At 36.5% G+C, this 26,625-nt stretch overlaps 1 protein-coding gene and 1 pseudogene across 2 annotated transcripts in view; both read left to right on the top strand.

The window, feature by feature from the left end:
- Positions 1–26,625, top strand: part of LOC308342884 (large ribosomal subunit protein uL23-like) — a 1,151,147-nt pseudogene that overhangs the window by 605,097 nt on the left and 519,425 nt on the right. The window lies entirely within an intron of this gene.
- Positions 1–26,625, top strand: part of SCAMP1 (secretory carrier membrane protein 1) — a 127,126-nt gene that overhangs the window by 35,060 nt on the left and 65,441 nt on the right. Inside the window, exons 2-5 of the mRNA XM_080803560.1 lie at positions 288–365; positions 22,282–22,380; positions 23,766–23,874; positions 26,487–26,615. Coding sequence (XP_080659686.1) covers positions 288–365; positions 22,282–22,380; positions 23,766–23,874; positions 26,487–26,615 — 415 coding nt within the window. The remainder of the gene's footprint in view (positions 1–287; positions 366–22,281; positions 22,381–23,765; positions 23,875–26,486; positions 26,616–26,625) is intronic.

The following is a 26,625-nucleotide window of genomic DNA, read 5'->3' as shown; positions in this document are numbered from 1 at the left end:
GATTTGCTAAGATGCTGTGCAGTCAGTTCCACATAACTGTTTTCATTCTTTATATAATAGCAGCTGATTTGCATCTAACCCAGTTTTTTCACTGAGGGTATGAGGGCTGTGGGTATAAATTTCAACCTTGTTGGAATGGGACTGAGTAAATCTGATAATTTTCTTTGTTCTCCTCTGTTAGCTTTGCTTGTTGACCAGAAGTACAGATAGAGCAAGTGCTTTGTAACTATCAAAACTGTGTCTTAAAGGATAAGTAATCTTTTTTTCTCCTTTGAATTTTATTCTAGGACCCATCAGTTACACAAGTGACAAGAAATGTTCCACCAGGACTTGATGAATATAATCCATTCTCGGATTCTAGAACAGTAAGACTATCTTAATTGGACTACTTTTAAATGTTGAAATTAAATAGAAATTTGTATTTTGGTTATAATTTCTTTTTTTAGTCGATGGATTAAACTTGTATAAAATAAGCTGTTAGTGTTTAATTTATAATTTAAAAAGTTAAATTTTTTTTAAACAGACAGGAATATCAGTAATAATTGGAAATTACCATGATGTTCCCAGTGAAACACTACAGATTTTCTTTTATGTTCTACATTGCTACTATTCCCTCTAATAAGTCAGTATTACTACAGTTCTTTAAATAGGAGAGGGAACTACTTTTTGGTATAAGTGGTGTCTTCATGGTAAAGTAGGGGTGATGTTTTCTTATAAAACAGAACATTCTACTCTGTGGTAGACAGACTAGGACCTCTGGGACTTTACCTGGCTTAGGAACATACTCTCCTCAAAATTTAGTCTTGATTTATGTAGGGGTATGAGAAAAAAGCCTTAAGAAACAGGGTTCCTCCATCCTGGATGCATATTAGAAGCACCTGGAGAATTTTATTACATTTCTCATTAGGACCCTACTCTCTCACTATTAGAGCACTTGTGTTTTTTGTTGTAGCTGTTTTGGTGATTTTATTCACCAAACTGAATTCAAACTGATTTTATTTACTCAAAACTGAACCGGTTTTGAGAACTGTTGAGGTAGGTTCTGTTGAGAATTCTTCACCAAAATTTCTCTGGCAAATAATTTTGTTACTGTATTTTGAGCCTTTAGTGTAATTCATATACTCAAGAGGTCTCGTAGTTTAAACACCATTGGCTTTTGAAATATAACTCATTCTGGTGAAGATACTGAAGTTCTTAAGTTGTATGCTTGGTTTTGCAGATCAGTGTAATTATTGTTACTGGATCATCTCTTCCTGATGTGTGTTTTCCATAGTCTGGAAAATATTTCTCAAAGATATTATAGGTTTTAGCTTAGAAATTTATTCAGAATGTTTTATATTAACATTTTAGTTTAGGAAGAGCTTTGTACAAAGTAAAAGCATTAAAATAAGAATGAACTTTTACATTTCACTTTATTTCACAGCTCCCTCCCTTTTTTATAAAAGATTTATTTATTTATTTGAGAGAGAAAGAATGAGAGAGCGTGCATGAGAGGGGGAAATCAGAGGGAGAAGAGGACCCCCTGCTGAGCAGGGAGCCCTGAGCCAAAGGCAGTTGCTCAACCAACTGAGCCACCCAGGCGCCCTCAAAGCCCTTATTTAACAGACTTTGCTTATGTATAGCAACTACACCCCAGCCTGGGTTTACTAAAGTGTTCATTGAACAAGTAAATTTCAGATTGAACCATTGGAGATAGCCGATAAGTTGACTGACCAGTTTTGACATGTAAAAATGGCAATTTCATATGATTCAACCATATAGTAAATTGTGCTATGAATGTATGAGAGTGCATTTGGTTGTAGTTGAAAGGGAGAAAAAGAAGAACTGTATATTTTATTCTACCATATGTAGTTCTCTTAATATGATTTTGTGGATTGGAGATGGGAAGCAGACTCATTAAAATTTGTTGGTAAAGAATGAAAAGATGTTTTCATGTAATTTTTTGTAAGATTTTACTAGCAAGAAGTATTGTAAACCTTTTAAAAGTAGCAACTGGAGGTCGTTCTTATCAGTAGTGTTAGTACTTTATATCAAGATGTCTATTCTATGTCTTGTGCTTTACCTATTACTGAATTCCTATTCCAAATGGATATTTTTTATTTCCGTTTTATTGATAAAGAATCTGAGACACTGGTCAGCCAGATAGTAAGTGGCAGAATTGATTTAACTGACTCATCTATTTTCTCTAAAACTTTTACCTTTTACATTTTGCTAGCTCTGTCTTTAGGAAAGTTGCTTTAGAAGGTACAGTCCTAGTCTACGAAAATTTCTCACCTAATTGGAATTTAAAACAATTATACAAAGAAGATCCAGGAAAAATAAAACACAAAAGTGTAAAGTATAGTTTGAAACATAGAGTTTTTGTAGTCAAGATTTTCTGAAAGAGAATAGTCTATGTATGTACCTAGGCAATCTGGACTAAGCCAGTTTAAAATGAAACACTTAGATTTGATAGAGTATCAGAACCAGGGAAATGTAAATTATTGTAACACGTGCATTTTCCACTGAACTTTTTTTACATGATTGAAATTGTAATTGAAATTAAAAAAAAAATTCATTTGTTTTCTCTATGGTATCAGAAACTTGTCTTTTCTTTCTTTCTTTCTTTTTTTTTTTTTTAATGGTTGTGACTCTTTTCCAAAACAGTTTAGGTATATTTGGATAATTGATTTAAATGATATGTTAGAACTCAATCCAGATACTGTTTTAGTTGATTAGTGGTATTCATATTTGTTTTAGAAAAATATTAGTGAAAATCAAGCTTCTGAATTATTGCGTAAAGGTGTGGTGAACTACTTAAGGTCAGGAGAGAAGATCCATCAGCAGATTGAATGTATAAACTATAAGATTTAGAAAAAGTTCCTGTTTTTTGTTTCTTCCTTAGGTTTCCTTTTATATTTAGTTTTATGTTTGAATGGAACCTAAGGTATTTAATGAAGGCAACAAATAACTTTTTTTTTTTAAGATTTTATTTATTTATTTGACAGACAGAGGATCACAAGTAGGCAGAGAGGCAGGCAGAGAGAGTGGGAGAAGCAGGCTCCCCAAGGAGCAGAGAGCCCGATGTGGGGCTCGATCCCAGGACCCCAGGATCATGACCTGAGCCGAAGGCAGAGGCTTTAACCCACTGAGCCTCCGAGGCACCTCAACAAATAACTTTTTTAAAATGAGTTTTCATTTGTTTATTCATTTGAGAGAGCACGCAGTGAGCAAAAACATAAGTCTAGGGGAGAAGCAGAGGGAAAGGGAAAGCAGGCTCCTTGCTCGGTGGGATCATGTCCTTTACCAAAGGCAGACACTCAACCAACTGAGCCACCTCAGGCATCCTGTAAATATTTTAATAATTTTAATAATAATTTACATACTCACTTGATGTTACAAATTCAGAGAAAGGAGTTGTCCCAAGATACATTACAATATAGACTGGCCAGTGTGTTGGCAGTATAAAGGAGGGCTGTTGAGCACTTGAAATGTGGCTGGTCTGAATCGAATGTGCTTTAAAATGGAGTGCAGTCTTGATTTGCAAAATAATTTTTTGTGTGAACTCAAAATGCATTTTCCTTCTGAAAATTATGTTGAACATGGTGGGTAGGTTCCCTGGCCTACCTTCTAAAATTTAATGAATAAAATACTAGAAAAATTGGCTCATCCCTGAGAACTGTTATGTATTTATGGAGGAATGCTTTCCTTTGAAACAAGGTAATAGTTTAAAATGTCTACTACAGCATGACTGTCACTAGTTTCAGCCACTGGTAATGGCATTTATGGCTTCAAGCAGAATTTCTTCTGGTGGTATTGAAACATAGGAATCAGGGTCACCTGTGTGTGTGTGGAGGGAAGTGTAGTGCTCCTTAATATAGATTCTGAGTGACATATCTCAGGGCCTAGTATACTGTAACATTTTTATTTTCTTCAGGAATATGTTGCCTCCTTTTCTTTCTGTTCTGCCAGTTGTTGCCATATATGATTTCAGTCACGTAAACCAGCAACGGGATCTGTATCTTCTGGATACAGAGAAAAAAAATTCTAAGTATTGGCATGGCCACATTTTTTTTTTTTAAGTTTTATTTATTTATGACAGAGAGAGCGAGAGAGGAAACACAAGCACAGGGGAACTGGAGAGGGAAAAGCAGGCTCCCTGTCAGTAGGGAGCCCGATATGGGGCTCCATCCCAGAACACAGATCATGACCTGAGCCAAAGGCAGATGCTTAATAACTGAGCCACCCAGGTGCCCCACATTTTTTGTTTTTTAAGTAAGCTCTATGCCTAATATGGGTCTTGAACTCCCCATTCTGACCAACATCAAGTCACATGCTGTACTGACTAAGCCAGGCAGGCACCCTGGCATGCTGATATTTCTGACCATAAGGAAAAGTAAATAATTGGTTTATATAAGAATTCCTTCTAACATAATTCTGGACATTAGTTAGACTGAGAGTCGTAAGACCTGGATTCTAAACTAGACCCTACCACTGATAAGTTGATGACTTTAGGCAAACCACCTAGTGTCTTTGGACATCCTTTTTTTTTTTTTTTTTTTTTTTTAATGGGTAATGATGGAGAGGAAGATGTTGAGTTAAATAGTTTTAAGATCAGTTTCTCTTGAAAATGGATGAAACTTTTAGCTCAGGGACTAACTGAATATATTTGTACACAGTAGTTTACCTATCTTTAATACTGCAAAAGCATTTTCTACACTGTAATAATTGTATTTTCTCTTGCTCTTCATTTCTTCTTATATCTTTTTTCCTTTGCTTCTTATTGTCTTCTCTTTGTTGGAGCGTATTATCTGTCCCTTATGGAACCAATCTTCTTTGTTTCTCTTTTTATTAATGTTAACTATTGCCTTCTATCCTCCTATCTGGCCAAGTGTCATTGGCTAGAAATATCTGAGTCTTCTTTGGCTCAAATAGCTTCTTTTCCAATCTCTATTTGCCACATCCTGTCACTTACATCTTCAGGAGATACTACCTGTCTGTCCTTCTCATTCCTACTAAACCACCCTACTTCAAGTACTCAACGTGAAATAATACAATGGCCTATCTACTTTACCTTTCTCCAGTTTCTCTCCTTTCAGCTTAAATTCTACATTCAGTCGTTATTTTTTTTTTAAAGATTTTATTTATTTACTTGACAGAGAGAGAGATCACAAGTAGGCGGAGAGGCAGGCAGAGAAAGAGAGGAGAAAGCAGGCTCCCTGCTGAGCAGAGAGCCCCGACGTGGGGCTCAATCCCAGGACCCTGGGGTCATGACCTGAGCCGAAGGCAGAGGCTTTAACCCACTGAGCCACCCAGGTGCCCCACATTCAGTCATTATTGTCACTCCCTTGCCTTCCCTTCTCTCCCTTACTTTGACATAATTTCTGGGCTAAAATCCAAGTGCTGGTTACATACAGTTCTGTCTACTTCTGCTTTCTACTCTACCCTGGCAACTAAATATGGCTGGAGAAAGCATGCCAGAGGGTCTCACTTTCGGTTACTGACCAGCTCAGTAGAGTACTAGAATACTGAATATTCTGGTTATGTAATTTTCTAGCTTCTTCTTCCTCCCTCCTCATCTGTAAAATCTCTTCCTTTATGCTCACTCTTAGATGATGACCTTGCTTATTTCACTGAGAAACTTGAAGCAGTCCGTAGAGAACTTCCACAGACTCCTATCACCGCATCTACCTATCAGCATTTTACCCATGTTTTCTGCTTGCCTGTTATTTATAGATGAGCTACCTATTTGTGCTTCTGTCTGATGTCATCCCCTCTATTTCTTCAGTAGATTCCATGCATTCTCACCTTGGAACTTTGCTTAATTGCTCCCTCCTACATCATTAGTTTTTTCCTTCTATTGGATCATCATATCTTCATAAAAATATGTTGTGTTTTCTCCCATCTTAGAAAAAAAATCACAAAAATTTATTTAACAGCTTCATTGAGATAAAATTAATATGCCCATTTAAAGTATATAATTATGGTGCTATCAGGATTGCCCAACCATTGTCAAATTCTAATTTTAGAATATTTTTGTTTCATCCCGAAAGTCGGACCTTTCAGCACTCACTCACTTCATGTATCCTTTCCCTCTCCAGCTGTAGGCAACTACTAATTTACTTTCTGTCTCTCTAGATTTTTCTTTTCTGGAAATTTCATATAAATAGAATTATACAGTATGTGGTCTTCTGTGAATAGTTTCTTTCACTAGGATATTAGGATAATATTTTAAATATTCAACTGTGTGGTGGTATGTAGCATCAGTACTTTATTCCCCTTCTTTTTTGATTTTTATACCACATTTTATTTAGCCATTCATGTGTTGATGGGCAGTTAAGTTGTTTCCAGTTTCTGGCTCCCAGGAGCTTCTATTACTTTTTCTGTAGTCCTGTGTTTCCATTCCTCTTGTAGATAAACACATCGCAGTGTAATTGTAGTGTCATATGTAGCCCAGCCTAGTTTCCAAAGTGGGTGCACCATTTTACATTGTCATTGGTAGTGTGTAAGTGTTCCACTTTCTCCACATCCTTGCCAACATTGGCTGTTGTGACTTTGTGCTTAAAACCATCCTAGTGGTTGTGAAGTAATTTCTCCTTGTGGTTTTGATTTTTGTTTCCCTGATGGCTAATAATATTGACCATTTTTTTTCCTGTGTGTATTTTTTTTTTTTTTGGAGAAATGTTTAGATCTTTTGCCCATATTTAAATGGAATTGTCTTTTTAATACTGAATTGTGAGAGTTTGTTAAATATTCCAAATACAACTCTCTTATCAAATATGTGATTTGCAAACATTTTCTCTCATTCTGTGGGATCTTTTCACTTTATTGATCGTGTTCTTGGCATGGAAGTTTTAATTTTGATGTCACATTTGTTTATTTTTTCTTGGGTTCTTGTTATTGGCGTTCTAAGAAACCATTGCCTAAGTCAGGGTCCTAAAGATTTACTCTTATGTTTTCTTCTAAGAGTTGTACAGTTTTAGTGCTTACATTTAGGTTAATGATTGATTTTGAGTTAATTTTTGCACATGTTATGTGGAAGTTGTTCAACCCCATTCTTTTGCATTGGATACCTGCTTGTTCAATTACCATTCATTGAAAAGACTATTTTCTTTTTTTTTTTCTGTTGGATTATCGTGGCACTCAGGCTGAAAACCAATTGAAAATTTAGGGGTTTATTTTTGGACACTTGATTCTGTTGATACCCATGTCTATCCTTACTCTAATAACACACTGTCTTGATTACTATAACTCTGTAATAAAAACTTAATCTTATTTCCCTGTCCAGTTCATTTATGGCATCTTCTTTCCTGCAAAACTTTTTCTGCTCTCTATTGCTGCAGAAATCTTCTGAAGGATACTGTACTTATTTTAGTTCCTCAGCCCTTTCTCTTGAAAGATACTTCAGTAAGGGTTTTACTTCTAACACTCCACCAAAATGTACTTGTCAGGGTAGCCAGTCCTCCATGTTGTGAGATTCAATGGTAAATTTTCATTCTTAACCTTAATCAGCAGCATTGAAAGTTGATCACTATCTCATTCTTTTTTTTTTTTTTTTAAGATTTTATTTATTTGACAGAGACAGCATGCATGAGCACAAGAAGGGGGAGCAGCAGAGGGAGAGGAGGAAGCAGGCTCTCCCCTGAGCAGGGATCCTGATGTAGGGCTCAAACCCAGGACCCAGGACTCATGACCTGAGCCGAAAGCAGACACTTAACTGACTGAGGCACCCAGGCACCTTCATTATCTGATTCTTGGAACATTTTCTTCATTTGGCTTTCAGAGCAGTTCAGTTTTTCCTTCTCAGTCTCCTTTGTTGGCTTGTCTCCTCCCTCCTGCATCTTCACCTGCAGTATTGGAGGGCACCTGGAATTAGGCTTTGTTTCTCTTCATCTGTGTTTGCTCAGATGGTGATTTCATCCAGTTTTATAGCTTTAACTTGTATCTACAGCTTTAAATACATGTGGGTGACTTCCAAATTTACATCTCCGGTACAGACCTCTCTTTAGAACACCAGATTCGTATTTTAACTGCTTACTAGATATGTCTACCTGGATGTCTGAAAAATTGCAAATTCAGTGTCATGAAAATTGAACTGAATCCCTTGATTGTAAACCTGCTCATTTTCAGTCTTTCTCCTCTCTATCCTACTAGTTGCTTAGGCCAAAACCTTGGTGGGATTTCACTGTTTGCATTTCCTTGTATCTCATGTCTTTCTGTCAGGAAATCCTGTTGGCTCTCCCTTAAAAATACATCTAGATCTGATCCTTTTTCTCCATACCTGCCACTTGGCTTGAGCTGGGATCATCCCTTTCCTGGATTACTGCAGGGGTAATTTCCTAACTACTCTCTCTCCTTCTACCTTTGCCCTGTTTCAGTCCCTTTTCAACTCAGTAATCACATGACCCCTTGAATTTTGACCATTTCAGTCTCCTGTCTAGAACTCTTCACTAGCTTTTAATTTTTTTCGAAGTAAAGCCAAGAGTCCTTAAAAGAATCTGGCTCCTAACAACTCTCTATTCTTTATCTCCTCATATTCTTTCTCTCATGTATTCCTGTATCCAGCACACTGGTCTTGGTCATATATGTCAGGCATTCTCCTCACTTTGTACTGACTGTTCATTCCCTCTGCCTAAGATGGTCTTCCCCCAGATACCTGTAGGGTTTGACTTCTTCACTTCCTTAAAGTGTTTACTCAGATACTGAGTTCCCTGATAACCTTTGTAAAATTAAATCCACTCAGCCTTTATTCGTGATAACTTTACCCTGTTTTTTGTTGTTATTGTTGTTCCATAACATTTACTGCTTTCTGAGTTATTCTAAAATGTGCTTATTATGTAAATTGTTTATCTTCCATTGCTAGTATGTAAACTCCATGAGAGTAAGGATATTTACATGTTTTCTTCATGAATGTATCTCAAGTGACTATAACTGTTGGATGTTGTAGTTGATCAATAAATATTTGATGTATGTATGAATGTGTATGGTCACGCTTCTCTTCCTTCATTTACCGTTCTCTACTTGGAAACTCCCACGCATGTATATTCCTTCTTTCCTCCTATAGTACACCTCTTCCCCCAAGTATTCTAATCTTTAAAAGCCTTGTTTTAAAATGGTTATCTATTCTTATAAAATTATTTGTCTTGATTCTGCCATTAATGTGTAATTTTCACCACTCTTAATAACAAGAAAATCTATGTTAAGCATAGCTACAGTCTGTTCTTGTTTGCTTAGAGACTGAAAAAGTCAATGAAAGTTGCAAAAGTTTTAGGTTTCTTTTGGCAGTCTCTTAAACTTTGTTGCCTTAGAGAGCTGTTTTAAAAATGCACATCTTTTCTCTTCATTCCCCTGAGTTTTTGAACCTGTGTGTCCATAGTGGGGACTAGAGTCTGCATTTTTAAAAAGATTTATTTATTTATTATTAGAGTGAGAATGAGTGAGCTGGGGGTTGGGGGCACAGGGGCAGAGGGAAAGGGAGAGAGAAAATCTCAGGCAGACTGACTTCTGAGCACAAAGCCCAGATACCATGACCTGAGCCAAAATCAAGAGTTGGATGCTTAACCAATTGAGCCACCCCGGTGCCCCAGGGTCTGCATATTCAATAAGCATCAGGGGTTTCTAGTGCAAGGTATCTATAAACATGTTAAGAACCCTTGCTTTAGACCCTGAGTAAACTTACGAACTTTGTTGGTTCACAGGTGGAAGAGAAAGAACAGGGAAAAACAAGGAGGAATTTTCTTCAATAGGTGTTTAGAATATGGAAGAAAACCAGAAAGGAGAACATACATTTGTTTGTGCATCAGAAAGATAACTCATGGACCAGTGCCTTGAAGGGATCTTATATATTATTTATTTAATAATGAAACATCTTGAGAATTTTCAGTGCAGAGAACTCCTTCGGTTACAGAAGAATCTCTATACTATTTATTGCCATGATTGTTATAATGTTTTTAATTCTGTTGAGCTAAAGTATGTTTTGAAATGAAAAACGTTGAACATTTTTTCATTTGTTGGCTGTTTAAATGTCTTCTTTGGAGAAACATCTCTTCATGTCCTCTGCCCATTTGTTGACTGGATTTTTTGCTTTTTTGAGTGTTGAGTTTGTTGAGTTCTTTATACGTTTTGGATACTAGCCCTTTATTGATAAGACATTTGCAAATATCTTTTCCCATTCCCTTTTAGTTTTGTTGATATTTCCTTTGCTGTGCAAGAGCTTTTTATCCTGATGAAGTCCTAATTGAAACACCAACTTTTTAAAATTGAGGTTTTTACAATTTTATTTTATTGTATTATTATTTTTTAAAGATTTTTATTTATTTGACAGACAGAGATCACAAGTAGGCAGAGAGGCAGGCGGAGAGAAAGAGGAGGAAGCAGGCTCCCCACTGAGCAGAGAGCTTGATGATGCGGGGCTTGATCCCAGGACCCTGGGATCATGATCTGAGCCAAAGGCAGAGGCTTTAACCCACTGAGCCACCCAGGCACCCCATAATTTAATTTAATTTTAAAGATTTTATTTATTTATTTGATAGAGATCAGAAGTAGGCGGAGGCAGGCAGAGGGGGGGGGAAGCAGACTCCCCACTGAGCAGAGAGCCTCATGTGGGGCTCGATCCCAGAACCCTGAGACCACGACCTGAGCCGAAGGCAGAGACTCAACCCACTGAGCCACCCAGTTTTTACAATTTTAATTCCAGGATACCTAGTATACAGTGTTATATTAGTTTCAGGTATACAGTATAATGATTCCGCATTTCTGTACATTGCTCAGTGCTCATCATGATAAGTGTACTCTTTAATCCCCATCACCTATTTCAAGTATTTTATCGTTTTTGATGCTATTGTGAATGGGTTGGTTTTCTTTTTCCGTTGCTTCATTATGAATGTAAAGGAATGCAACTGATTTCTATGTGTTGATTTTATATTCTATCATTTTATAGAAATCATTGATTCCAACAGTTTTTGATAGACTTTTTAGGATTTTTTGTATGTAAGATCATAACATCAGTAAAAATGATAATTTTATTTCTTCCTTTCCAAATTGGATGCCTTTTGCAGAAATGAAAGTCTTGAGTGGATGGTTTCATTAGTTTTCTTTTTACTATGTATGCAAAGGTGAAAAGTAGAAATAGAATTGGAAGCCATCATCAAATAGGTCTTTAAAAATTATGTCTAGGGACGCCTGGGTGGCTCAGTGGGTTGGGCCTCTGCCTTCGGCTCAGGTTATGGTCTCGGGGTCCTGGGATCGAGCCCCGCATTGGGCTCTCTGCTCAGCAGGGAGCCTGCTTCCCTCTCTCTCTCCCTCTGCCTGCCTCTCTATCTACTTGTGCTCTCTGTCAAATAAATAAAAATCTTAGAAAAAAAATTGTGCCTAGAGCTTTACTTGTTTGGAGATGGCTGATCAAGTAAATTGTGGATGAAGAAAATACTGGGTCCCAGAAATGGACAATGATTTAGCTAACATCTACAGATTTGAAAAAAATTATTAGGAAAATAGCTAGTGGGTTAATATAACTGCTCCCAGAGATTTGTATCTTTCCAACCTTTCTCATCATTGCTATAGTATAAGCAACTATGACCTCACATATATAAAATTACTATCTCTAATCCAGCCTTCATCTTTATCTTATGAATTGATTGTACTTAATGCCTCATTTGCTATTTAAAGCAGTAAAGAATTTATAGTAAGTTTTCAACTTGGGTGAATTTTTGGATAATTTCTTATGTAGTTTTTCTGAAGCGTGCTGCTAAACTAACTTTGCCAGTCTTTTTTTTTTTTTGGTCATTATTCTGTTGTCTCAACATATTAAACCAAGAGAGTGAAACTTAAGGGCCAATCTTTTCTAGTCAGTTTTCTAAAACAGTTAAGATTGATCAGCTTCAGTTTTGCTGCTTCTTAAGAGCTATTGGAGTGAGGGGAACAAGAAATTGGAACAGAGAATTTATAACTTTTGTGATAACAAAAGATTATCATGGAGATTTTTAAAAAACCCAAAGATCTTTTAATCTCACTATCCAGAAATAATCACTATTAATATTTTGATGAATTTAATAAATTTTAAAATTAAAAACTGACATAATTTTATAACTTTTATCACTTATTATTGGTACAGACTTTTCCAGTTTCATTAAATATTTTTTCAAGCCTTTTAAATAGATGCTTAAAATGGTCTCCTATGGATAAAACAGTTTATTTTCTTATTTGGACATTTAGGTTATTTCTAACTTTTTGCTTTTGTAAATAATGCTATGGTAAGCATCCTTGGCAGACACACATTTGTGCCTATCTTTGATCATTTCCTTATGATATTTTTTAAACACTATTTGTGAGTCATAGAGTATAAATACTTCTATGGCTGTTGTACATAATACTAAATTAAGCTCCAGGATTGTTATATGAACAAGTTTATACCTATTATCAATGTGTATAATTTTACACCCATTTTACATCTTTTCCAAAATGTGATAGTCTTATGGTAGTAGTGACCAAAAAAATAATTAGAAGCTCACATTTTTTTGGATTACGAATGAGGAGTTAACATTTTTAATATGTCTGTTTTTTTGTATGTATTTTGTAACCTGCTTGTTGAAGGCTTTTTAAAATGCATTTTCCTCAATAACATGTTCATCTGGTTTTTTTTACTGATTTCTATGTAATGAAGTGTATTAATCAGTTGACAGTTATATGTGTTACTTACTAGATTTTGCCCTTTAATCTTGGTTATGAAATACGTTATATCATCCAGCTTCTAAGTATTTACTAGATATATTACCTTTTCATTATGATTTCTTTCCCCTCATCCCTTTTAATCATTTAGAATACCTTTGCTCCAACCCTAGATCAAAAAGTCACTGATATATCATCTATGTCCTCTTTATTATAGAACTATGCTATGTTCTAGTGTTTTCATAGTTTAACAAAAAATATCCATTTGAGATTTGAGAATATGTTACTAGTGAGCTTGAACCATTAATTAATATTTTTATTGACCATTCCTGTTTTCTTCTTTGTATTGCCTATTCAGATCTTGTGCTTATTTTTCTATTAGTAGTTTAGAGTTCTATGAATTTGTAACAATTCTTTTTGTATTCTGTGTGGCATTATATATGCATTATAACCAATTTTCTCTAGTCTGTGATTTGACTTTTCACTCAATGTTAAGTTTGATTATACAGGTTTCCCCCATTATTGAAAAGTAGAGCACACCTATGAAACTTTTTGTAAGCCCAAATGACATAAAGTGAAGAGTATTCCCTGCTTTCCCAAACTTGATGTTACACCACTTTACTTTTAGAAAGACCTGCATTAGTACCTGTTTTTGCTAACCTAAAGAAATCTGATTTTCTTTGATTTTACAAAAAAAGCTGTCACTGTACTATTGTAGGTCTTCTGAAGCGGTGTAAAGGAAACTTTCAGAAAGTGGGGGATACCTATAGTTGAACTTGTCTATCTTTATTGTTTCTATGTTTTTCTCATGTTAACAAGTGCTTAATGAGCATTTACTGTGTTCCAAGCATTGTTTTAGGCACTGGAGATACATCATTGACAAAATACATAGTGATTCCTAGAGCTCACATTCAAGAAGCTCTTATGTACCCTAAGTTCATAAAAATACTCACCTATTTTTTTTTTTTCTAGAAGTGTGTAAGTTTTCCTTTTTCATTCTTAGATCATCTACCTGGAATTTATTTTCGTGTGATGTTAAGTAGGAAGTCTAGTTTCACTATTACATGTGGGTGGTTGGTTTTCCTAACATCATTTATTGACTAATACGTTATTTCTCCACTGTTGTATAGTGAGCGTCCCCTCTCTCGGGTATCAAGTTTCTGCATTTGTGTGGGTCTATTTCTATGTCTCTTCTGTTTATTGGTATATTTCTTTATCTTTGCCATCTGTACCACCCTCTTAATAACTGTATCTTTACAATAAGCTTTAATATCATAGGTCTGCTCTATTCTTCCTCAAAATTGTTTGACCTATTCTTAGCCCTTGGCTTTTTCATATGAATTTTATAGTTAGTTGTATTCTCCAGTTATTTCTTCAGTTGTGCCTGGCTTCCTTTTCAGGACTGCTACTTGCTGTGTCAGGGTAAAATCCTGATACATTGGTGGGGTCTTCTGGCTTTGACAGTTTCAATCTTTGAACCTCCCTTCGCAGCCACTTGCTCATGTGCTCTCTTTCTCTTTTCCTTTTTTTTTTCCTTTCTGTTTTCCTTTTCCTATGGCCATTTAAAAGAATACTTAAAAATATGTATTTTAATTTTTTAAAAAGATTTTTATTTAATTCAGAGAGAGAGCAACAAGCAGGATGAGGGGCAGAGGAAGAAGCAGGCTCTCTGCTGAGTTGGGAGCCTGGTGCAGGGCTTGATCCTGGGATTCTGGCATCATGACTGAGCTGAAGGCAGACTCTTAACTGAATGAGCCACCCAGGTGGCTCATTTTTTTTTTTTTTAACTTAAAAAACAAGTAATATATTGGGGGGTAGGTAAATAATAGAAATGTACATAAAGTGAAAGGTGCAGTTTTCTCTGATACCAGTTTGCTGAGAGCTTCCAGATATTTTTCTGGGTGTGTATAAGTATGTGTTTATTATAGCAGAAAAATGGTCATATGAATTCTGTAGTTCACTTTATTTAATTATTTAAAAGGCAGTCTTCTGTAACTCTAAATCATTCCTTTTGATGGCTGCATGGTATGTTTATACAGTAATTTAACCAATTCCCCTTTGATGGACTTGTGGGTATCTATTTGCTCTTTGATCTTGCAGCTGCTTTCAAATACTCCTGGATCCAACTGGAAAAGTGGAGGCTTTGCAGTTTATTTTCCATCTCCCTAATGACTCCCCTCTTAGTCTTTGCAAAGGGTATTAGTGGAGTTCTGTCAAAAGCATTCCTATTTACTTTTTTTAAAAAATCATTTTTTAGAAAATCATGATAAATGTTCTCTTTAATCCCCATCCCTTATTTCACTCATCCTTTCACCCACCTCCCCTCTGGTAACCATCAGTTTGTTCTTTATGGTAAGGGGTCTGTTTCTTGGTTTATTTCTGTCTTTTTTTAATCTTATTTGTTTCTTAAATTCCACATACAAGTGAGATTATAACATCTTTGTCTCTTTTTGACTTCACTCAGCATTATACTCTCTTGCTCTATCCATGTTGTTGCAAATGGCAGGATTTCATTCTTTTTTATGGCTGAATAATACTGCAGTGTGTGTGTGTATACACATCTTCTGTATCTATTCATCTATCAGTGGACACTTGGGCTACTTCCATAATTTGACTCTTGTAAATAATGCTGCTCTGAACATAGAGGTGCTTGTATCCTTTGAATTAGTGTTTAGGTATTTTTTGGTAAATACCCAGTAGTGTGATTTCTGGATTGTAGAGTAGTTCTATTTTTTGGTAAATACCCAGTAGTGTGATTTCTGGATTGTAGAGTAGTTCTATTTTTAATTTTTTGAGGAACCTCTAGTTTTCCACAATTGCTGCATGAATTTGCATTCCCACCAACAGTGCAAAAGTGTTCTTTTCTCTTCACATCTTCCGCAAGACTTACTGTTTCTAATGGTTTTGATTTTAGCCATTCTGACCTGAGTGAGGTGGCAGCTCATTGATTTTTGATAATAATACATCAGGGACATGCAAATCAAAACTGATTTGCATGTCCCTGATGAGTGATTTCAAACACCTCAAACACCTTTTCATGTGTCTATTGTCAATCTGGATGTCGTCTTTGGAGAAATGTCTGTTAATGTCTTCCCATTTTAATCAGATTACTTGGGTTTTTTTTGGTATTGAGTTGTATAAGTTCTTGATGTATTTTAGATGCTGACTCTTGATTGGGTGTGTCATTTGCAAATATCTTCTCCCATTGTGTGGGTTGCCTTTTTGTTTGCTCTGCTGTGCAGAAGCTTTTTATTTTGATGCTGATGATATTTTATTTTTGCTCTTATTTCCCTTGCCTCAGAAGACATACCTAGAATAATATTCCTAGCTGATGTTAGAATAATCACTACCTATGTTCTTTTCTAGGATTTTGATTCTTTCAGGTCTCACATTTAGGTCCTTAATCCATTTTGAGTTTAATTTTGTGTATGGTTAAAGAAAGTGGTCCAGTTTCATTCTTTTCCATGCGGCTATCCAGCTTTCCCAACAGCATTTGTTGGAGACACTGTCTTTTTCCCACTATATATTCATTCCTCCTTTGTCAGAGATTAATTGACTTTATAATTGTCAGTTTATTTCTGGATTTTCTGTTCTGTTGATCTAATGTATCTGTTTTTATGCCAGTACCATCCTGTTTTAACTACTACCGCTTTATAATATAACTTGAAATCTGGGATTGTGATAACTCCAGTCCTGTTTTTCTTTTTTAAGATTGATTTGGCTATTTGAGGTCATTGTGGTTCCATACAAATTTTAGGATTGTTTGTTCTAGTTTTGTGAAAAATGCTATTGGTACTTTGATAGGGATTATATTAAATGTATGGATTGCTTTGGGTAGTTTAGACATTTTAACAATAATTCTTCTCCCAGTCTATGAGCGTGGAATATCTTTCTGTTTCTTTGTGTTGTCTTCACTTACTTTCATCAGCGTTTTATAGTTTTTGGAGTATAAGTCTTTCACCTTTTTAGTTAGGTTTATTCCTAGGTGTCTTATTATTTTTGGTACATTGTAAATTGGAATGTTTTCTTAATCTCTGTTTCTGCTGCTTCGTTATTAGTGTGGAGAAATGCAACAGAGACACTAGGTGGCTCAGAGGGAGAGAGGGAGAGAGGGAGAGAGAATCTCAAGCAGACTCTACCCTGAGTGTGGAGCCAGATGCGCGCCCATCTCACAACCCTCAGATTATGACCTGAGCCAAAATCAAGTCACATGCTCAACTGACCGAACCACCCAGGTGCCCTAACGTTTTATTTGAGAGAGAGTGAGTGGGTGAGTAAGTGAGAGAGAGCATGCATGAGCAGGGTGAGGGGCAGAGGGAGAAGCAGACTCCCCACTGAGCGGGGAGCCTGATGTGGGGCTCAATCCTGGAACTGCAGGATTATGACCTGAGCCAAAGGCAAATGCTTAATGACTGAGCCATTCAGGTTCCCTTTTTTTCTTTTTATTGTAGAATTGCTGTGGTTAGGACTTCCCATACTATGTTGAATAGAAGTGTTGAGAGTGGATGTTCTTGTCTTGTTCCTGACCTTGGGGGTAAAGCTCTGTTTTTCCCTATTGAGTATGGTGTTAGCTCTGGGGTTTTAGTATCAGGCCTTTATTATATTGAGTTATGTTCTCTCTAGACCTACCTTGTTGAGGGTTTTTATCCATGAGTGGATATTGTACCTTGTGAAATGCTTTATCTGCATCTGTTGAAATGATCATGTGGTTTTTATCCTTTGTGATGTGTCACCTCAATTGATTTGAAAATACTGAACCTCTCTTGCATCCTGGGAGTAAATCTCACTTGATCATGGTGTATGATTTGTTAAATACATAGTTAGTAGTTGTTAAGAACTTTTCCATCTATATTCATCAGAGATACTGGCCTGTAGTTCTCATTTTTATTTTTATTTATTTATTTTTTATTTTTGGAAATATTTTTATTTATTTATTTGACAGAGCAATCACAAGTAGGCGGAGAGGCAGGCAGAGAGAGAGGGGGAAGCAGGCTCCCGACTGAGCAGAGAGCCCGACACAGGGCTTGATACCAGAACCCTGAGATCATGACCTGAGTCGAAGGCAGAGGTTTTAACCCACTGAGGCACCCAGGCGCCCCTGTAGTTCTCTTTTTTCGTGGTGTCTTTATTTGGTTTTGGTATTGGGGGTATTGGCCTCATAGAATGAATTTGGAAGTCTTCCTTCCCCTTGCATTTTTTGGAAAAGTTTGAGAAGAATGGGTATTAATTCTTTAATGTTTGGTAGAATTTGCCTGTGAGGTTGTCTGGTCCTGGACTTTGGTTTTTTGACTACTACTATTTGATTCAATTTCATTGCTAGTGATTGGTCTGTTCAGATTTTCTAGTTCTTCCTGATTTAGTTTTAGCAGGTTATATATCTCCAGGAATTTATCTGTTTTTTCTGAGTTGTCCAGTTTTTTGGTGGACAGGTTTTCATAATATTCTGTTAAAATTGTTTGTACTTCTGTTGTGTTTGTTATTATTTCTCCTCTTTCATTATTTTGTTTATTTGGGTTCTCTTCTCTTTTTTCCTATAATGAGTCTTGAGGGATTTATCAGTTTTGTTGATATTGTCGCAGAACCAGGTTCTACCTAGATTCATGCATCTGTTCTGTTGTTTTTTTAGTTTATCATTTATTTCTGGTCTAATTTTTACTTCCTTCCTTTTCCTGGGTTTGGGTTTTGTTCTTCTTTTTCTAGCTCCTTTAGGTATAAGGTTAGGTAATTTACTTGAGATTTTTCTTGCTTTGTGAGGTAGGCTGGTATTCCTCTAAACTTTTAGAAGTTCTTTTGGTGCATCCCAAAGATTTTATTTTTATTTTTTTGAAAGATTTAATTTCTTTATTTAGAGAAAGAAAGAGAAAGAGAGCATATGAGTGAGGGGAAGAGGTGGAGGGAGAGACAGAGGAAGAGAGAGAATCTCACTTTGTGGTGAGCATGGAGCCCATCACAGGGCTCGATCCCATGACTCTGAGACCATGACCATTGACTTGATGACTGAAGTCAAGAGTCATACACTCAACCAGGTGAGTCACCCAGGCACCTAAATGACATCTAAAATCCTGAAGATTTTAGACCACTGTGTTTTCATTTCCTTTGGTTTCCATGTAATTTTTGATTTCTTGGGTGACCCATTCATTGTTTAATGGCATGTTATTTAATGTCCATGTATGTGTGCTCTTTCTGTGTTTTTTCTTGTTGTTGATTTCTAGTTTTATAGCATTGTGGTCAAAAAAGATGCATGGTAAGACTTTGTTTTTTGTTGTTGTTGTTGTTGTTGTTGTTGTTTATTTATTTTTTTTGTAGCTTTATATGTCATCTATTCTGGAAAATGTCCAGTGTGCACTTGAATGTGTATTCTGCTTATTTAGGATGGAATGTTCTGAATATGTCTTAAATCCATCTGGGCCACTGTGTCATTCAAAGCCACTGTTTCCTTGTCGGTTTTCTGTTTGGGTCATCTGTCCACTGATGCAAATGGGATCTTAAAGCCCATTACTATCCCCATTATTGTATTACTGTTGATTAGTTCCTTTATATTTGTTAACTGTTTTATATATTTGGGTGCTCCCATGTTGGGTGCATAAATATTTACAGTTCTATCTTGTTGGGTTGTCCCCTTCATTATTACATAGTGTCCTTGTTTGTCTCTTGTGGTCTTTGTTTTAAGTCTATTTTGTCCAATGTAAATATTGCTACCCTGGCTTTTTTGGGCATCCATTTGCATGGTAAATGTTTTTCTGTCCCCTCGCTTACAATCTGCAAGTGTCTTTCCGTCTGAAATGAGTCTCTTGTAGGCAACATATACATGGGTCTTGTATATCTATTTGGTCACCCTGTGTCTTTTGATTGGAACATTTAGTCCACTTACATTCAAAGTAATTATTAATAGATATGTGTTTATGCCATTTTGTTACTTGTTTTGTGGTTGTTTTTGTAGATTTCCTGATTCTTTTCTTGCTGTCTTTCATGGTTCATTGGCTTTCTTTAGTGATATGCTTGGATCCCTTTCTCTTTAGTCTTTGTGTATATATATATATTTTAATTTATTTTATTTATTTGACAGACAGAGATCACAAGTAGGCAGAGAGGCAGGCAGAGAGAGAGGAGGAAGCAGGCTCCCCACTGAGCGGAGAGCCAGATGCAGGGCTCGATCCCAGGACCCTGAGATCATGACCGGAGCCGAAGGCGGAGGCTTTAACCCACTGAGCCACCCAGGCGCCCCTAGTCTTTGTATATTTATTACTGGGTTTTGACTTGTGGTACCATTATGTTTGTAACATCTTCTGCATATAGCATTCTATATTAAGTTGATGGTTACTTAAGTTTAAACTCATTCTTTATTCCTTTTCCTCCCACCTTTTACGTATATACTGTCGTATTTCACATCCTTTTATTTTATGAATCTCTTCAATGATTTTTACAGAAATATTTATTTTTGCTGCTTTTGTGCTTTTTACTTTTCATACTCTCACGGTCTTTATTTTTAACTCAGAGTTCTCTTTAAAATTTCTTAAAGGGCTGGTTTAGTGGTCTGCTTTTTGGAGGAACTCTTCAGCTCTCTATTCTGAATGATAGTCTTACTGGGTAGGGCATTCTTGGCTGCAGATGTTTCCCTTTTACCACTTTGAATGTATCGTGCCACTTCTGGTCTGCAAAGTTGCTGCTGAAAAATTCACTTATAGCCTTATGGGATTTTCCTTGTATATAACTGTTGTCTTTTCTCTTGCTTTAAACATTTTTTTCTTTATTCCTATTTCTTGCTATTTTAATTGCTTTGTGTCTTGGTGTGGACCTTCTTGGGTTGAATTTTTGGGGGCATCTCTCTGCTTTTGGAATCTGGATGTCTGTTACCTTCCCCACATTAGGGAAGTTTTCATTTACTGTTTTCTTCAGGTAAATTTACTGTTTCTTCAGGTAAATTTTCTGCCCCACTCGTTGGAGATCCCTGTAATGTGGATGTAACTATGTTTGATGGAGTTGCTGAGTTCCCTAATACTATTCTCAATTTGTATACTTTTTTTTCCTTTGCTCAAGTTGGTTACTTTGTATTACTCTATCTTCCAGGTATTAATTCATTCCTTGGCTGCATCAAGCCTACTATTTATTACATTAAGTGTATTTTTAATTTCACTTATTGTGTTCTTGACCTCTGGTTTTTTTGTTTGTTTTTTTTTAAATCTCTGAGTTAAGGGTCTCACTGTGTTAAGTCCTCCACTCTTTTCTCCAGTCCAGTGTATATCTTTGTGATCATTATTTTAAATTTTCTTTCAGGTATCTTTTTTATATCCATTTTAATTTGGTCTCTTGCTGTGATTTGATCCTGTTCTTTCACTTGGGAGATGTTTCTCTGTCTTCTCATTTTGTTTGACTTTGTGTCTGTTTCTCTGTGCTAGAGAAGTCAGCTACTTACCTTACTCTTAATAATAGCCATTGAAGAAGAGGTATTATAGTACCCTGTAGTGCAGTGTCCATGTTCCCCAGGTTATGTTGTGGGTACTCTGCTGTTGAGTTCTGGCATCTTTTCCCTTCAGGCCAGATATTTGCCAATGCTGTCTTTACCTATCGTGAATAGCAAGATGTGCAGTGGTCTACTTGTGAAACAATACCTGCCACTGCTGCAACCGCAGTCCTGCAAAACAAGCAGGTCACGACATGTGGTATTGGCAGGATGATCTTCTGGGGGAGGGACTCCACAGCACCAGGACTCAGGGGAGCATGGCTGGGAAGGGCTGATCTGCCAAAGCACATGTGGCAGGGTTGGTTCGGTGTAAGCAAGTTAAGCAGCATAGGTTGTTTTTCATGCTGTCTCTTAAAGGTGAGGAACTCTTGTTTCCTAACACCTTCTGGGCTCACCCAGAGCTGAGCATGCTGGTTTTTAAAATTCTAGGTTTTAAGTCCTGGTGGTTTTAAGAATTCATGAAATTTCAGAGGCAGCTATGGAGATTCATCCTTCCTGTTAGCAGGCTCCCCAGTCTGAAGGTCTGTTTGCCGCTCTTCTCTGTGCCACTGGCGCCTTCTCCACTGTGGCTGACTGTGGTCCCTTTTGCTCCCAGACTGTGTCTTCGCCCTTCATATCACCTCTGATGTGGACTCTTCCTTGCCTTTCGTTGTGGAGTGTGTTCTGGAAGTCCTTGGGCTGTTTCCAGGGTTATTTCCACTGCTGTGGGTGTTATCTAGTTGTATATGTGGGAGGAGCTGCGTTTAGGGTCCTCCTACTCTGCCATCTTTCCAGCCAACCTTTCCTATTAACTTTTTAGGTGGAAACTTAAATAATGGTGGACATACCTCTCTTTGGTGGAAAGATTAACAATTAACCTTGATGTAAATTCTTCGATTTGGCACTATCTTTATTTTACTAAAAAGCAATCCTTCAAGGTTTTGTTTGTGTTTTCACATGTGGCATCCTCCAAGAGAGTGTTTGTGATATAGTGGTAGAGGTAGCAGCCAAATTGGAGAGTTGAGGAACGAGTGAGTTTGAGAAAATGGAGATGGAGAGCTGAAGCAGCACTTTACTGCATACTAGCAGAGGAAGAGAGGATTGGTGTTTTGTTTTTTATTGGGGTTAGGCCTTTTGAAAGAAGTTAAAATTGGATCTCTATGTTACATAATTTGTCCTTTTTTAAATTTTCCTAGCCTCCACCAGGCACTGTGAAAATGCCTAATGTACCCAGTACACAACCAGCAATAATGAAACCAACAGAGGAACATCCAGCTTATACACAGATTGCAAAGGTTAGTTGATGTTATGTGTGTAAATTTGTATTGAAAATTATATTATCAATAACATCTTCGGAGTAGAATTATTTATACATTGCCTTAACTTTTTTTTTTTTTTTGCCCTACTTAATTTTTAACTTACTTTGATTCTGAGTTAGCTAGTTTTCAACCCTATTAACATAGTTCTTTTTCAGCTTATAATATTTATTCTGTTATTAACAGTTTTTGAATTCACTTATCCTCTTGAACAATTTGTTTTCTGAAATTTTTGTTGCCTTTTGTTGGTTTCACTCTTTAATGCACGATGCTGTTATAGTACCAATAGAAACCGTTGGAAAAGGGTTGTAATGGCTAAGCAAAGGACTGTGGTAGGAAGTAGCAGGTGGTAAAAATATGAGAATAAAGGAGATGAATAGGATGCCTTGTATTACATAAAGGCAGATGAAATTACAAACCAGAATTTCTTGATCGTATTCTTCTTTCATCTCATTATCTTCTAAAATAGAAGATACTGTATATTCTTGCATTGGAAACCTAGGTACCATTCAAACCAATTTTTAAAAAAGATTTATTTATTTATTTGACAGAGAGAGACAGAGAAAGGGAACACAAGCGGGGGGAGTGGGAGAGGGAGAGGGAGAAGCAGGTTTCCCGCCAAGCAGAAAGCCGGATGTGGGGCTCGATTGCAGGAACCTGGGATCATGACCTGGGCTGAATGCAGATGCTTAATGACTAAGCCACCCAGGCGCCCGCAAACCAATTCTTAAGAGGCAATTCAGTTGTCATTTTCTCCCTTTGTCTGTTTTGCCTCAATTGTTCCCTTTGTTCCTCATTCTCATTTAGCACAGAAGTCACTTTAATTTTATTTTCCCAAATAGGATTCTGACTACTCTTACTGAGAGAATTTTGTCCTGTTCTAAATGTGCCCAGTATTCTCACTGATGGTTTTCATAACCAAAAAACCAAAATCAGTCAAATAGCTCCATAATATCTTCTGAAACTGTAACCTTGAGTGAATTCCTATATATACTTTTTAAAATTATATGTATTTATTTGACAGGGAGAGACAGGGATAGTGACAGAGATAGAGAGCATGAGCAGGGAGGAGAGGGAGAAGCAGGCTCCCCACTGAGCAGGGAGCCTGGTGATAGTGACCACTCAGGCACCCCTGAATTCCTGTAATTTGGAAGAGCGTTTGAATTGAGATTCTGACATTGTATGACTCTTGATCTTAGGGTCATGAGTTCAAACCCCACATTGGGTGTAGAGATGACTAAAAAATAAATAAACTTAATATTTCTGGCATTGTAGAGGGAGAGAGAGGGTAGATAGCATAGTTATGTTATAGGATTTTCCAACTCTGACAACCTATTCATTCATTGGTATTTTATTTGTTTAAGGAACATGCTTTGGCCCAAGCTGAGCTTCTTAAGCGCCAAGAAGAACTAGAAAGAAAAGCAGCAGAATTAGATCGTCGAGAACGGGAAATGCAAAATCTCAGTCAACATGGTAGTATCCAAAGAAGTTTGAAATAAAAATAACTTTTAAACATTTTAAATTATGCCTGTGCTAGCTCTGATTCATTTGGTTTACGGATAAAGCCAGGCCGTTTTTTCCTGTTCTAGCAAGATTAGACAGCAGATTTCCTACTTGTTACTCTGTAGCTGTCTGATCTTGGCTGATTTGCATGTCTTTTGATAGATTATAACAGTGTTAGCCTTATCACACAGAAAGTGAATGTGAATATGATAATTTTGGTGTTTGGCCGGGAGCCTTTGATTCTGCACTTGGACCCTCTTTGAGTCTATTGAAGCCTTGAGAGTACATGGCAGTGTGCCCTAAATTTGGCTCTTTTTGTTTAGTCAGCCCAGTTTCTAATTATCTGCCCCTGTCCTCAGCAATATAACCCACCTGTCAAATCATATTAAAAAATGTGTGGCATGATTCTGGGAAGCCTCGGGTTTCTCAATTATATCAAAGAAATAAGTACTGAATTGATCATTTGCTATGAAATCTCTTTAGACTGTGACTACCAAAGGCCACTTCCAGGGTGTATCTTAGAGAAAGATAGCAGTATCTGGCTAAGGGGTTATAGATCTAGACAAGTCATTGTTACTCTGTCTAGGATAGTGATGGAATGACAGGGCTAGGTCAGCAACAATGTACTGATCTATTTTTTCCTTATCTTAGATTGTGTATGCGTAAGTCAGAGAACAACAAATACTGCATGATTTCACTCATTTGTGGAGTTTAAGAAACAAAACCAATGATCATTGGGAGAAATGGGGGAAAAAAGAGAGGCAAACTAAGAAACACACTCAACTGTAGAGAACAAACTGCTGGTTACCAGGGGGAGGTGGGTGGGGCTGGGGGTTAAGGAGGGCACTTGCTGTGATGAGCATCAGGTATTCTATGGAAGTGTTGAGCCATTATAATGTACCACTGAAACTAGTATTACTAGTGTGTTAACTAGCGAATTTAAATAAAAATGAAAAATAAAATTCAAAGATTATTAAAAGAAATGTATAAGCCTAGGGCCTCATGAGGACACATTCATCCTTGGCTATTTTGTTGGCTTGTAACATCAGAGACAATATCAGTAAAAGGAGAAACTAAAGGTTTATTTGAGATCAGTGTTCCTGAAATACCTATAATAAAATCTGTCCTATGTCCTTAGTATTGACTAATATAAGTTATTTCTATGGGAGATATTTTAGAAGTAAAGATAGTAACAAACAGTGAGAAATTAAGAGTTAGACTTTGTGGTGTGTTACACATGTAAGTACTTACCATCTATTAACTCACTTAATTATCAGTATAATTCCCTGAAGGGTGGTATAGTTATTCTCGTGTTATTTTTACTCTTAAATTTATGAAGAAGTGTCAGATTTTATAGATGTCTTCAGATTTTACCAAGTCTTCAAGAATTTAAGGTACCCGGCGACCCCTAGCCAATAAATGGCTAGGCACTTTTGTTTTCAGATCCCGGTTCTTACATTGCTATTCTCTGCTCTTCTCAGATAGTATGGGACTTGTATGAGAAATGAATATGAAATTTGGGAAGAAATATAAATAGCGCAGACATGTTGGGAAGAATCAGACATAGGTCATTCTTTTTTTTCCCACTATAAAGTTTTCTTCTGTACAAAATATATAAAATCGAATTTTCAAAAATTGTGGCATATCATTTCTAAAATGAGAAGTGGCCTTTAGGTGTTGTGTTTACCTTCTGTTTTTAATGTTTTGACTTCTTTAACTTTAGTGTTTTTATTGCTTCCACTGCTTCCGAAGCCCTATTTTCAGTTTCATTTCTTTATAAGGACACATTTTCCCTCCTGATAGTTTGAATTTATTTTTCCTATAGGTTTATTGAAGTGTTATAATTCCTTAGCTTCCTTCTTCTGACTGTTTCATATTTTCTCCTAGTTTTATGGTTTTCTTACATGGATATTTAGAGTGTTATTTTTTCAGACTTTGGGATTTCCAAATTTGATTCCTTGGTATTAGTTAATCATGTGTTTCTTCATGGAGGTAGCAGTAGAAAACTCAAGATTCAGAAGCTGGTCTTCCCTCTCCACTTGGCCTGGGAATTATATTCAAAGACTTAAGATGCTGAAGAGGAAATTGTAGATACTTAAAAACTGCATGACCTCATGACAGACTTTTGGGACTTTGAGAAATAAGTCTGTTTTCAGGGTAGTCACAGGGTATGTCTTTGTGCTCTTTTTTTTTGCTTCTTGTATCAACTGTACGTATATGACACTGGAAAAATATTTTACCATCTAATGTTTTCTAAAGTGATACTCTGGGGAAAAATTTTTTTTTTTTTTTTTTTTACAATTTTATTTTTAAGTAATCTCTACACCCAAGGTAGGACTTGAACCCACAACCCTAGATCAAGAGTTGCATGCTGTATTGACTGAGCCAGCCATGTGCCCCTATTTCAGGAAAATTTTTAAAAATGCAGAGCTTGGCTTTCAAGCTGTACAAATATAGGAATGTAGAGATACAGCATTCAATATATAAAACATCTATTAAAAGAACAAATAATGTTCTTTATAATGAAACCAAAAATAAGAATAGCCCATATTGGTCCTAATATAATTTTTTTTAATTTGCAGGAAGAAAAAATAATTGGCCACCTCTCCCTGGCAATTTTCCTGTGGGACCTTGTTTTTATCAGGATTTTTCTGTAGACATTCCTGTAGAATTCCAGAAGACAGTAAAGATTATGTACTACTTGTGGATGTGTAAGTATAA

This window comes from Martes martes (assembly GCF_963455335.1).
Source record: "Martes martes genome assembly, chromosome: 5".
In the NCBI taxonomy this organism is placed as follows: domain Eukaryota; kingdom Metazoa; phylum Chordata; class Mammalia; order Carnivora; family Mustelidae; genus Martes; species Martes martes.
Note: the sequence above shows the minus strand (reverse complement) of the source record. Positions and strands in the feature narration are given on the sequence as shown.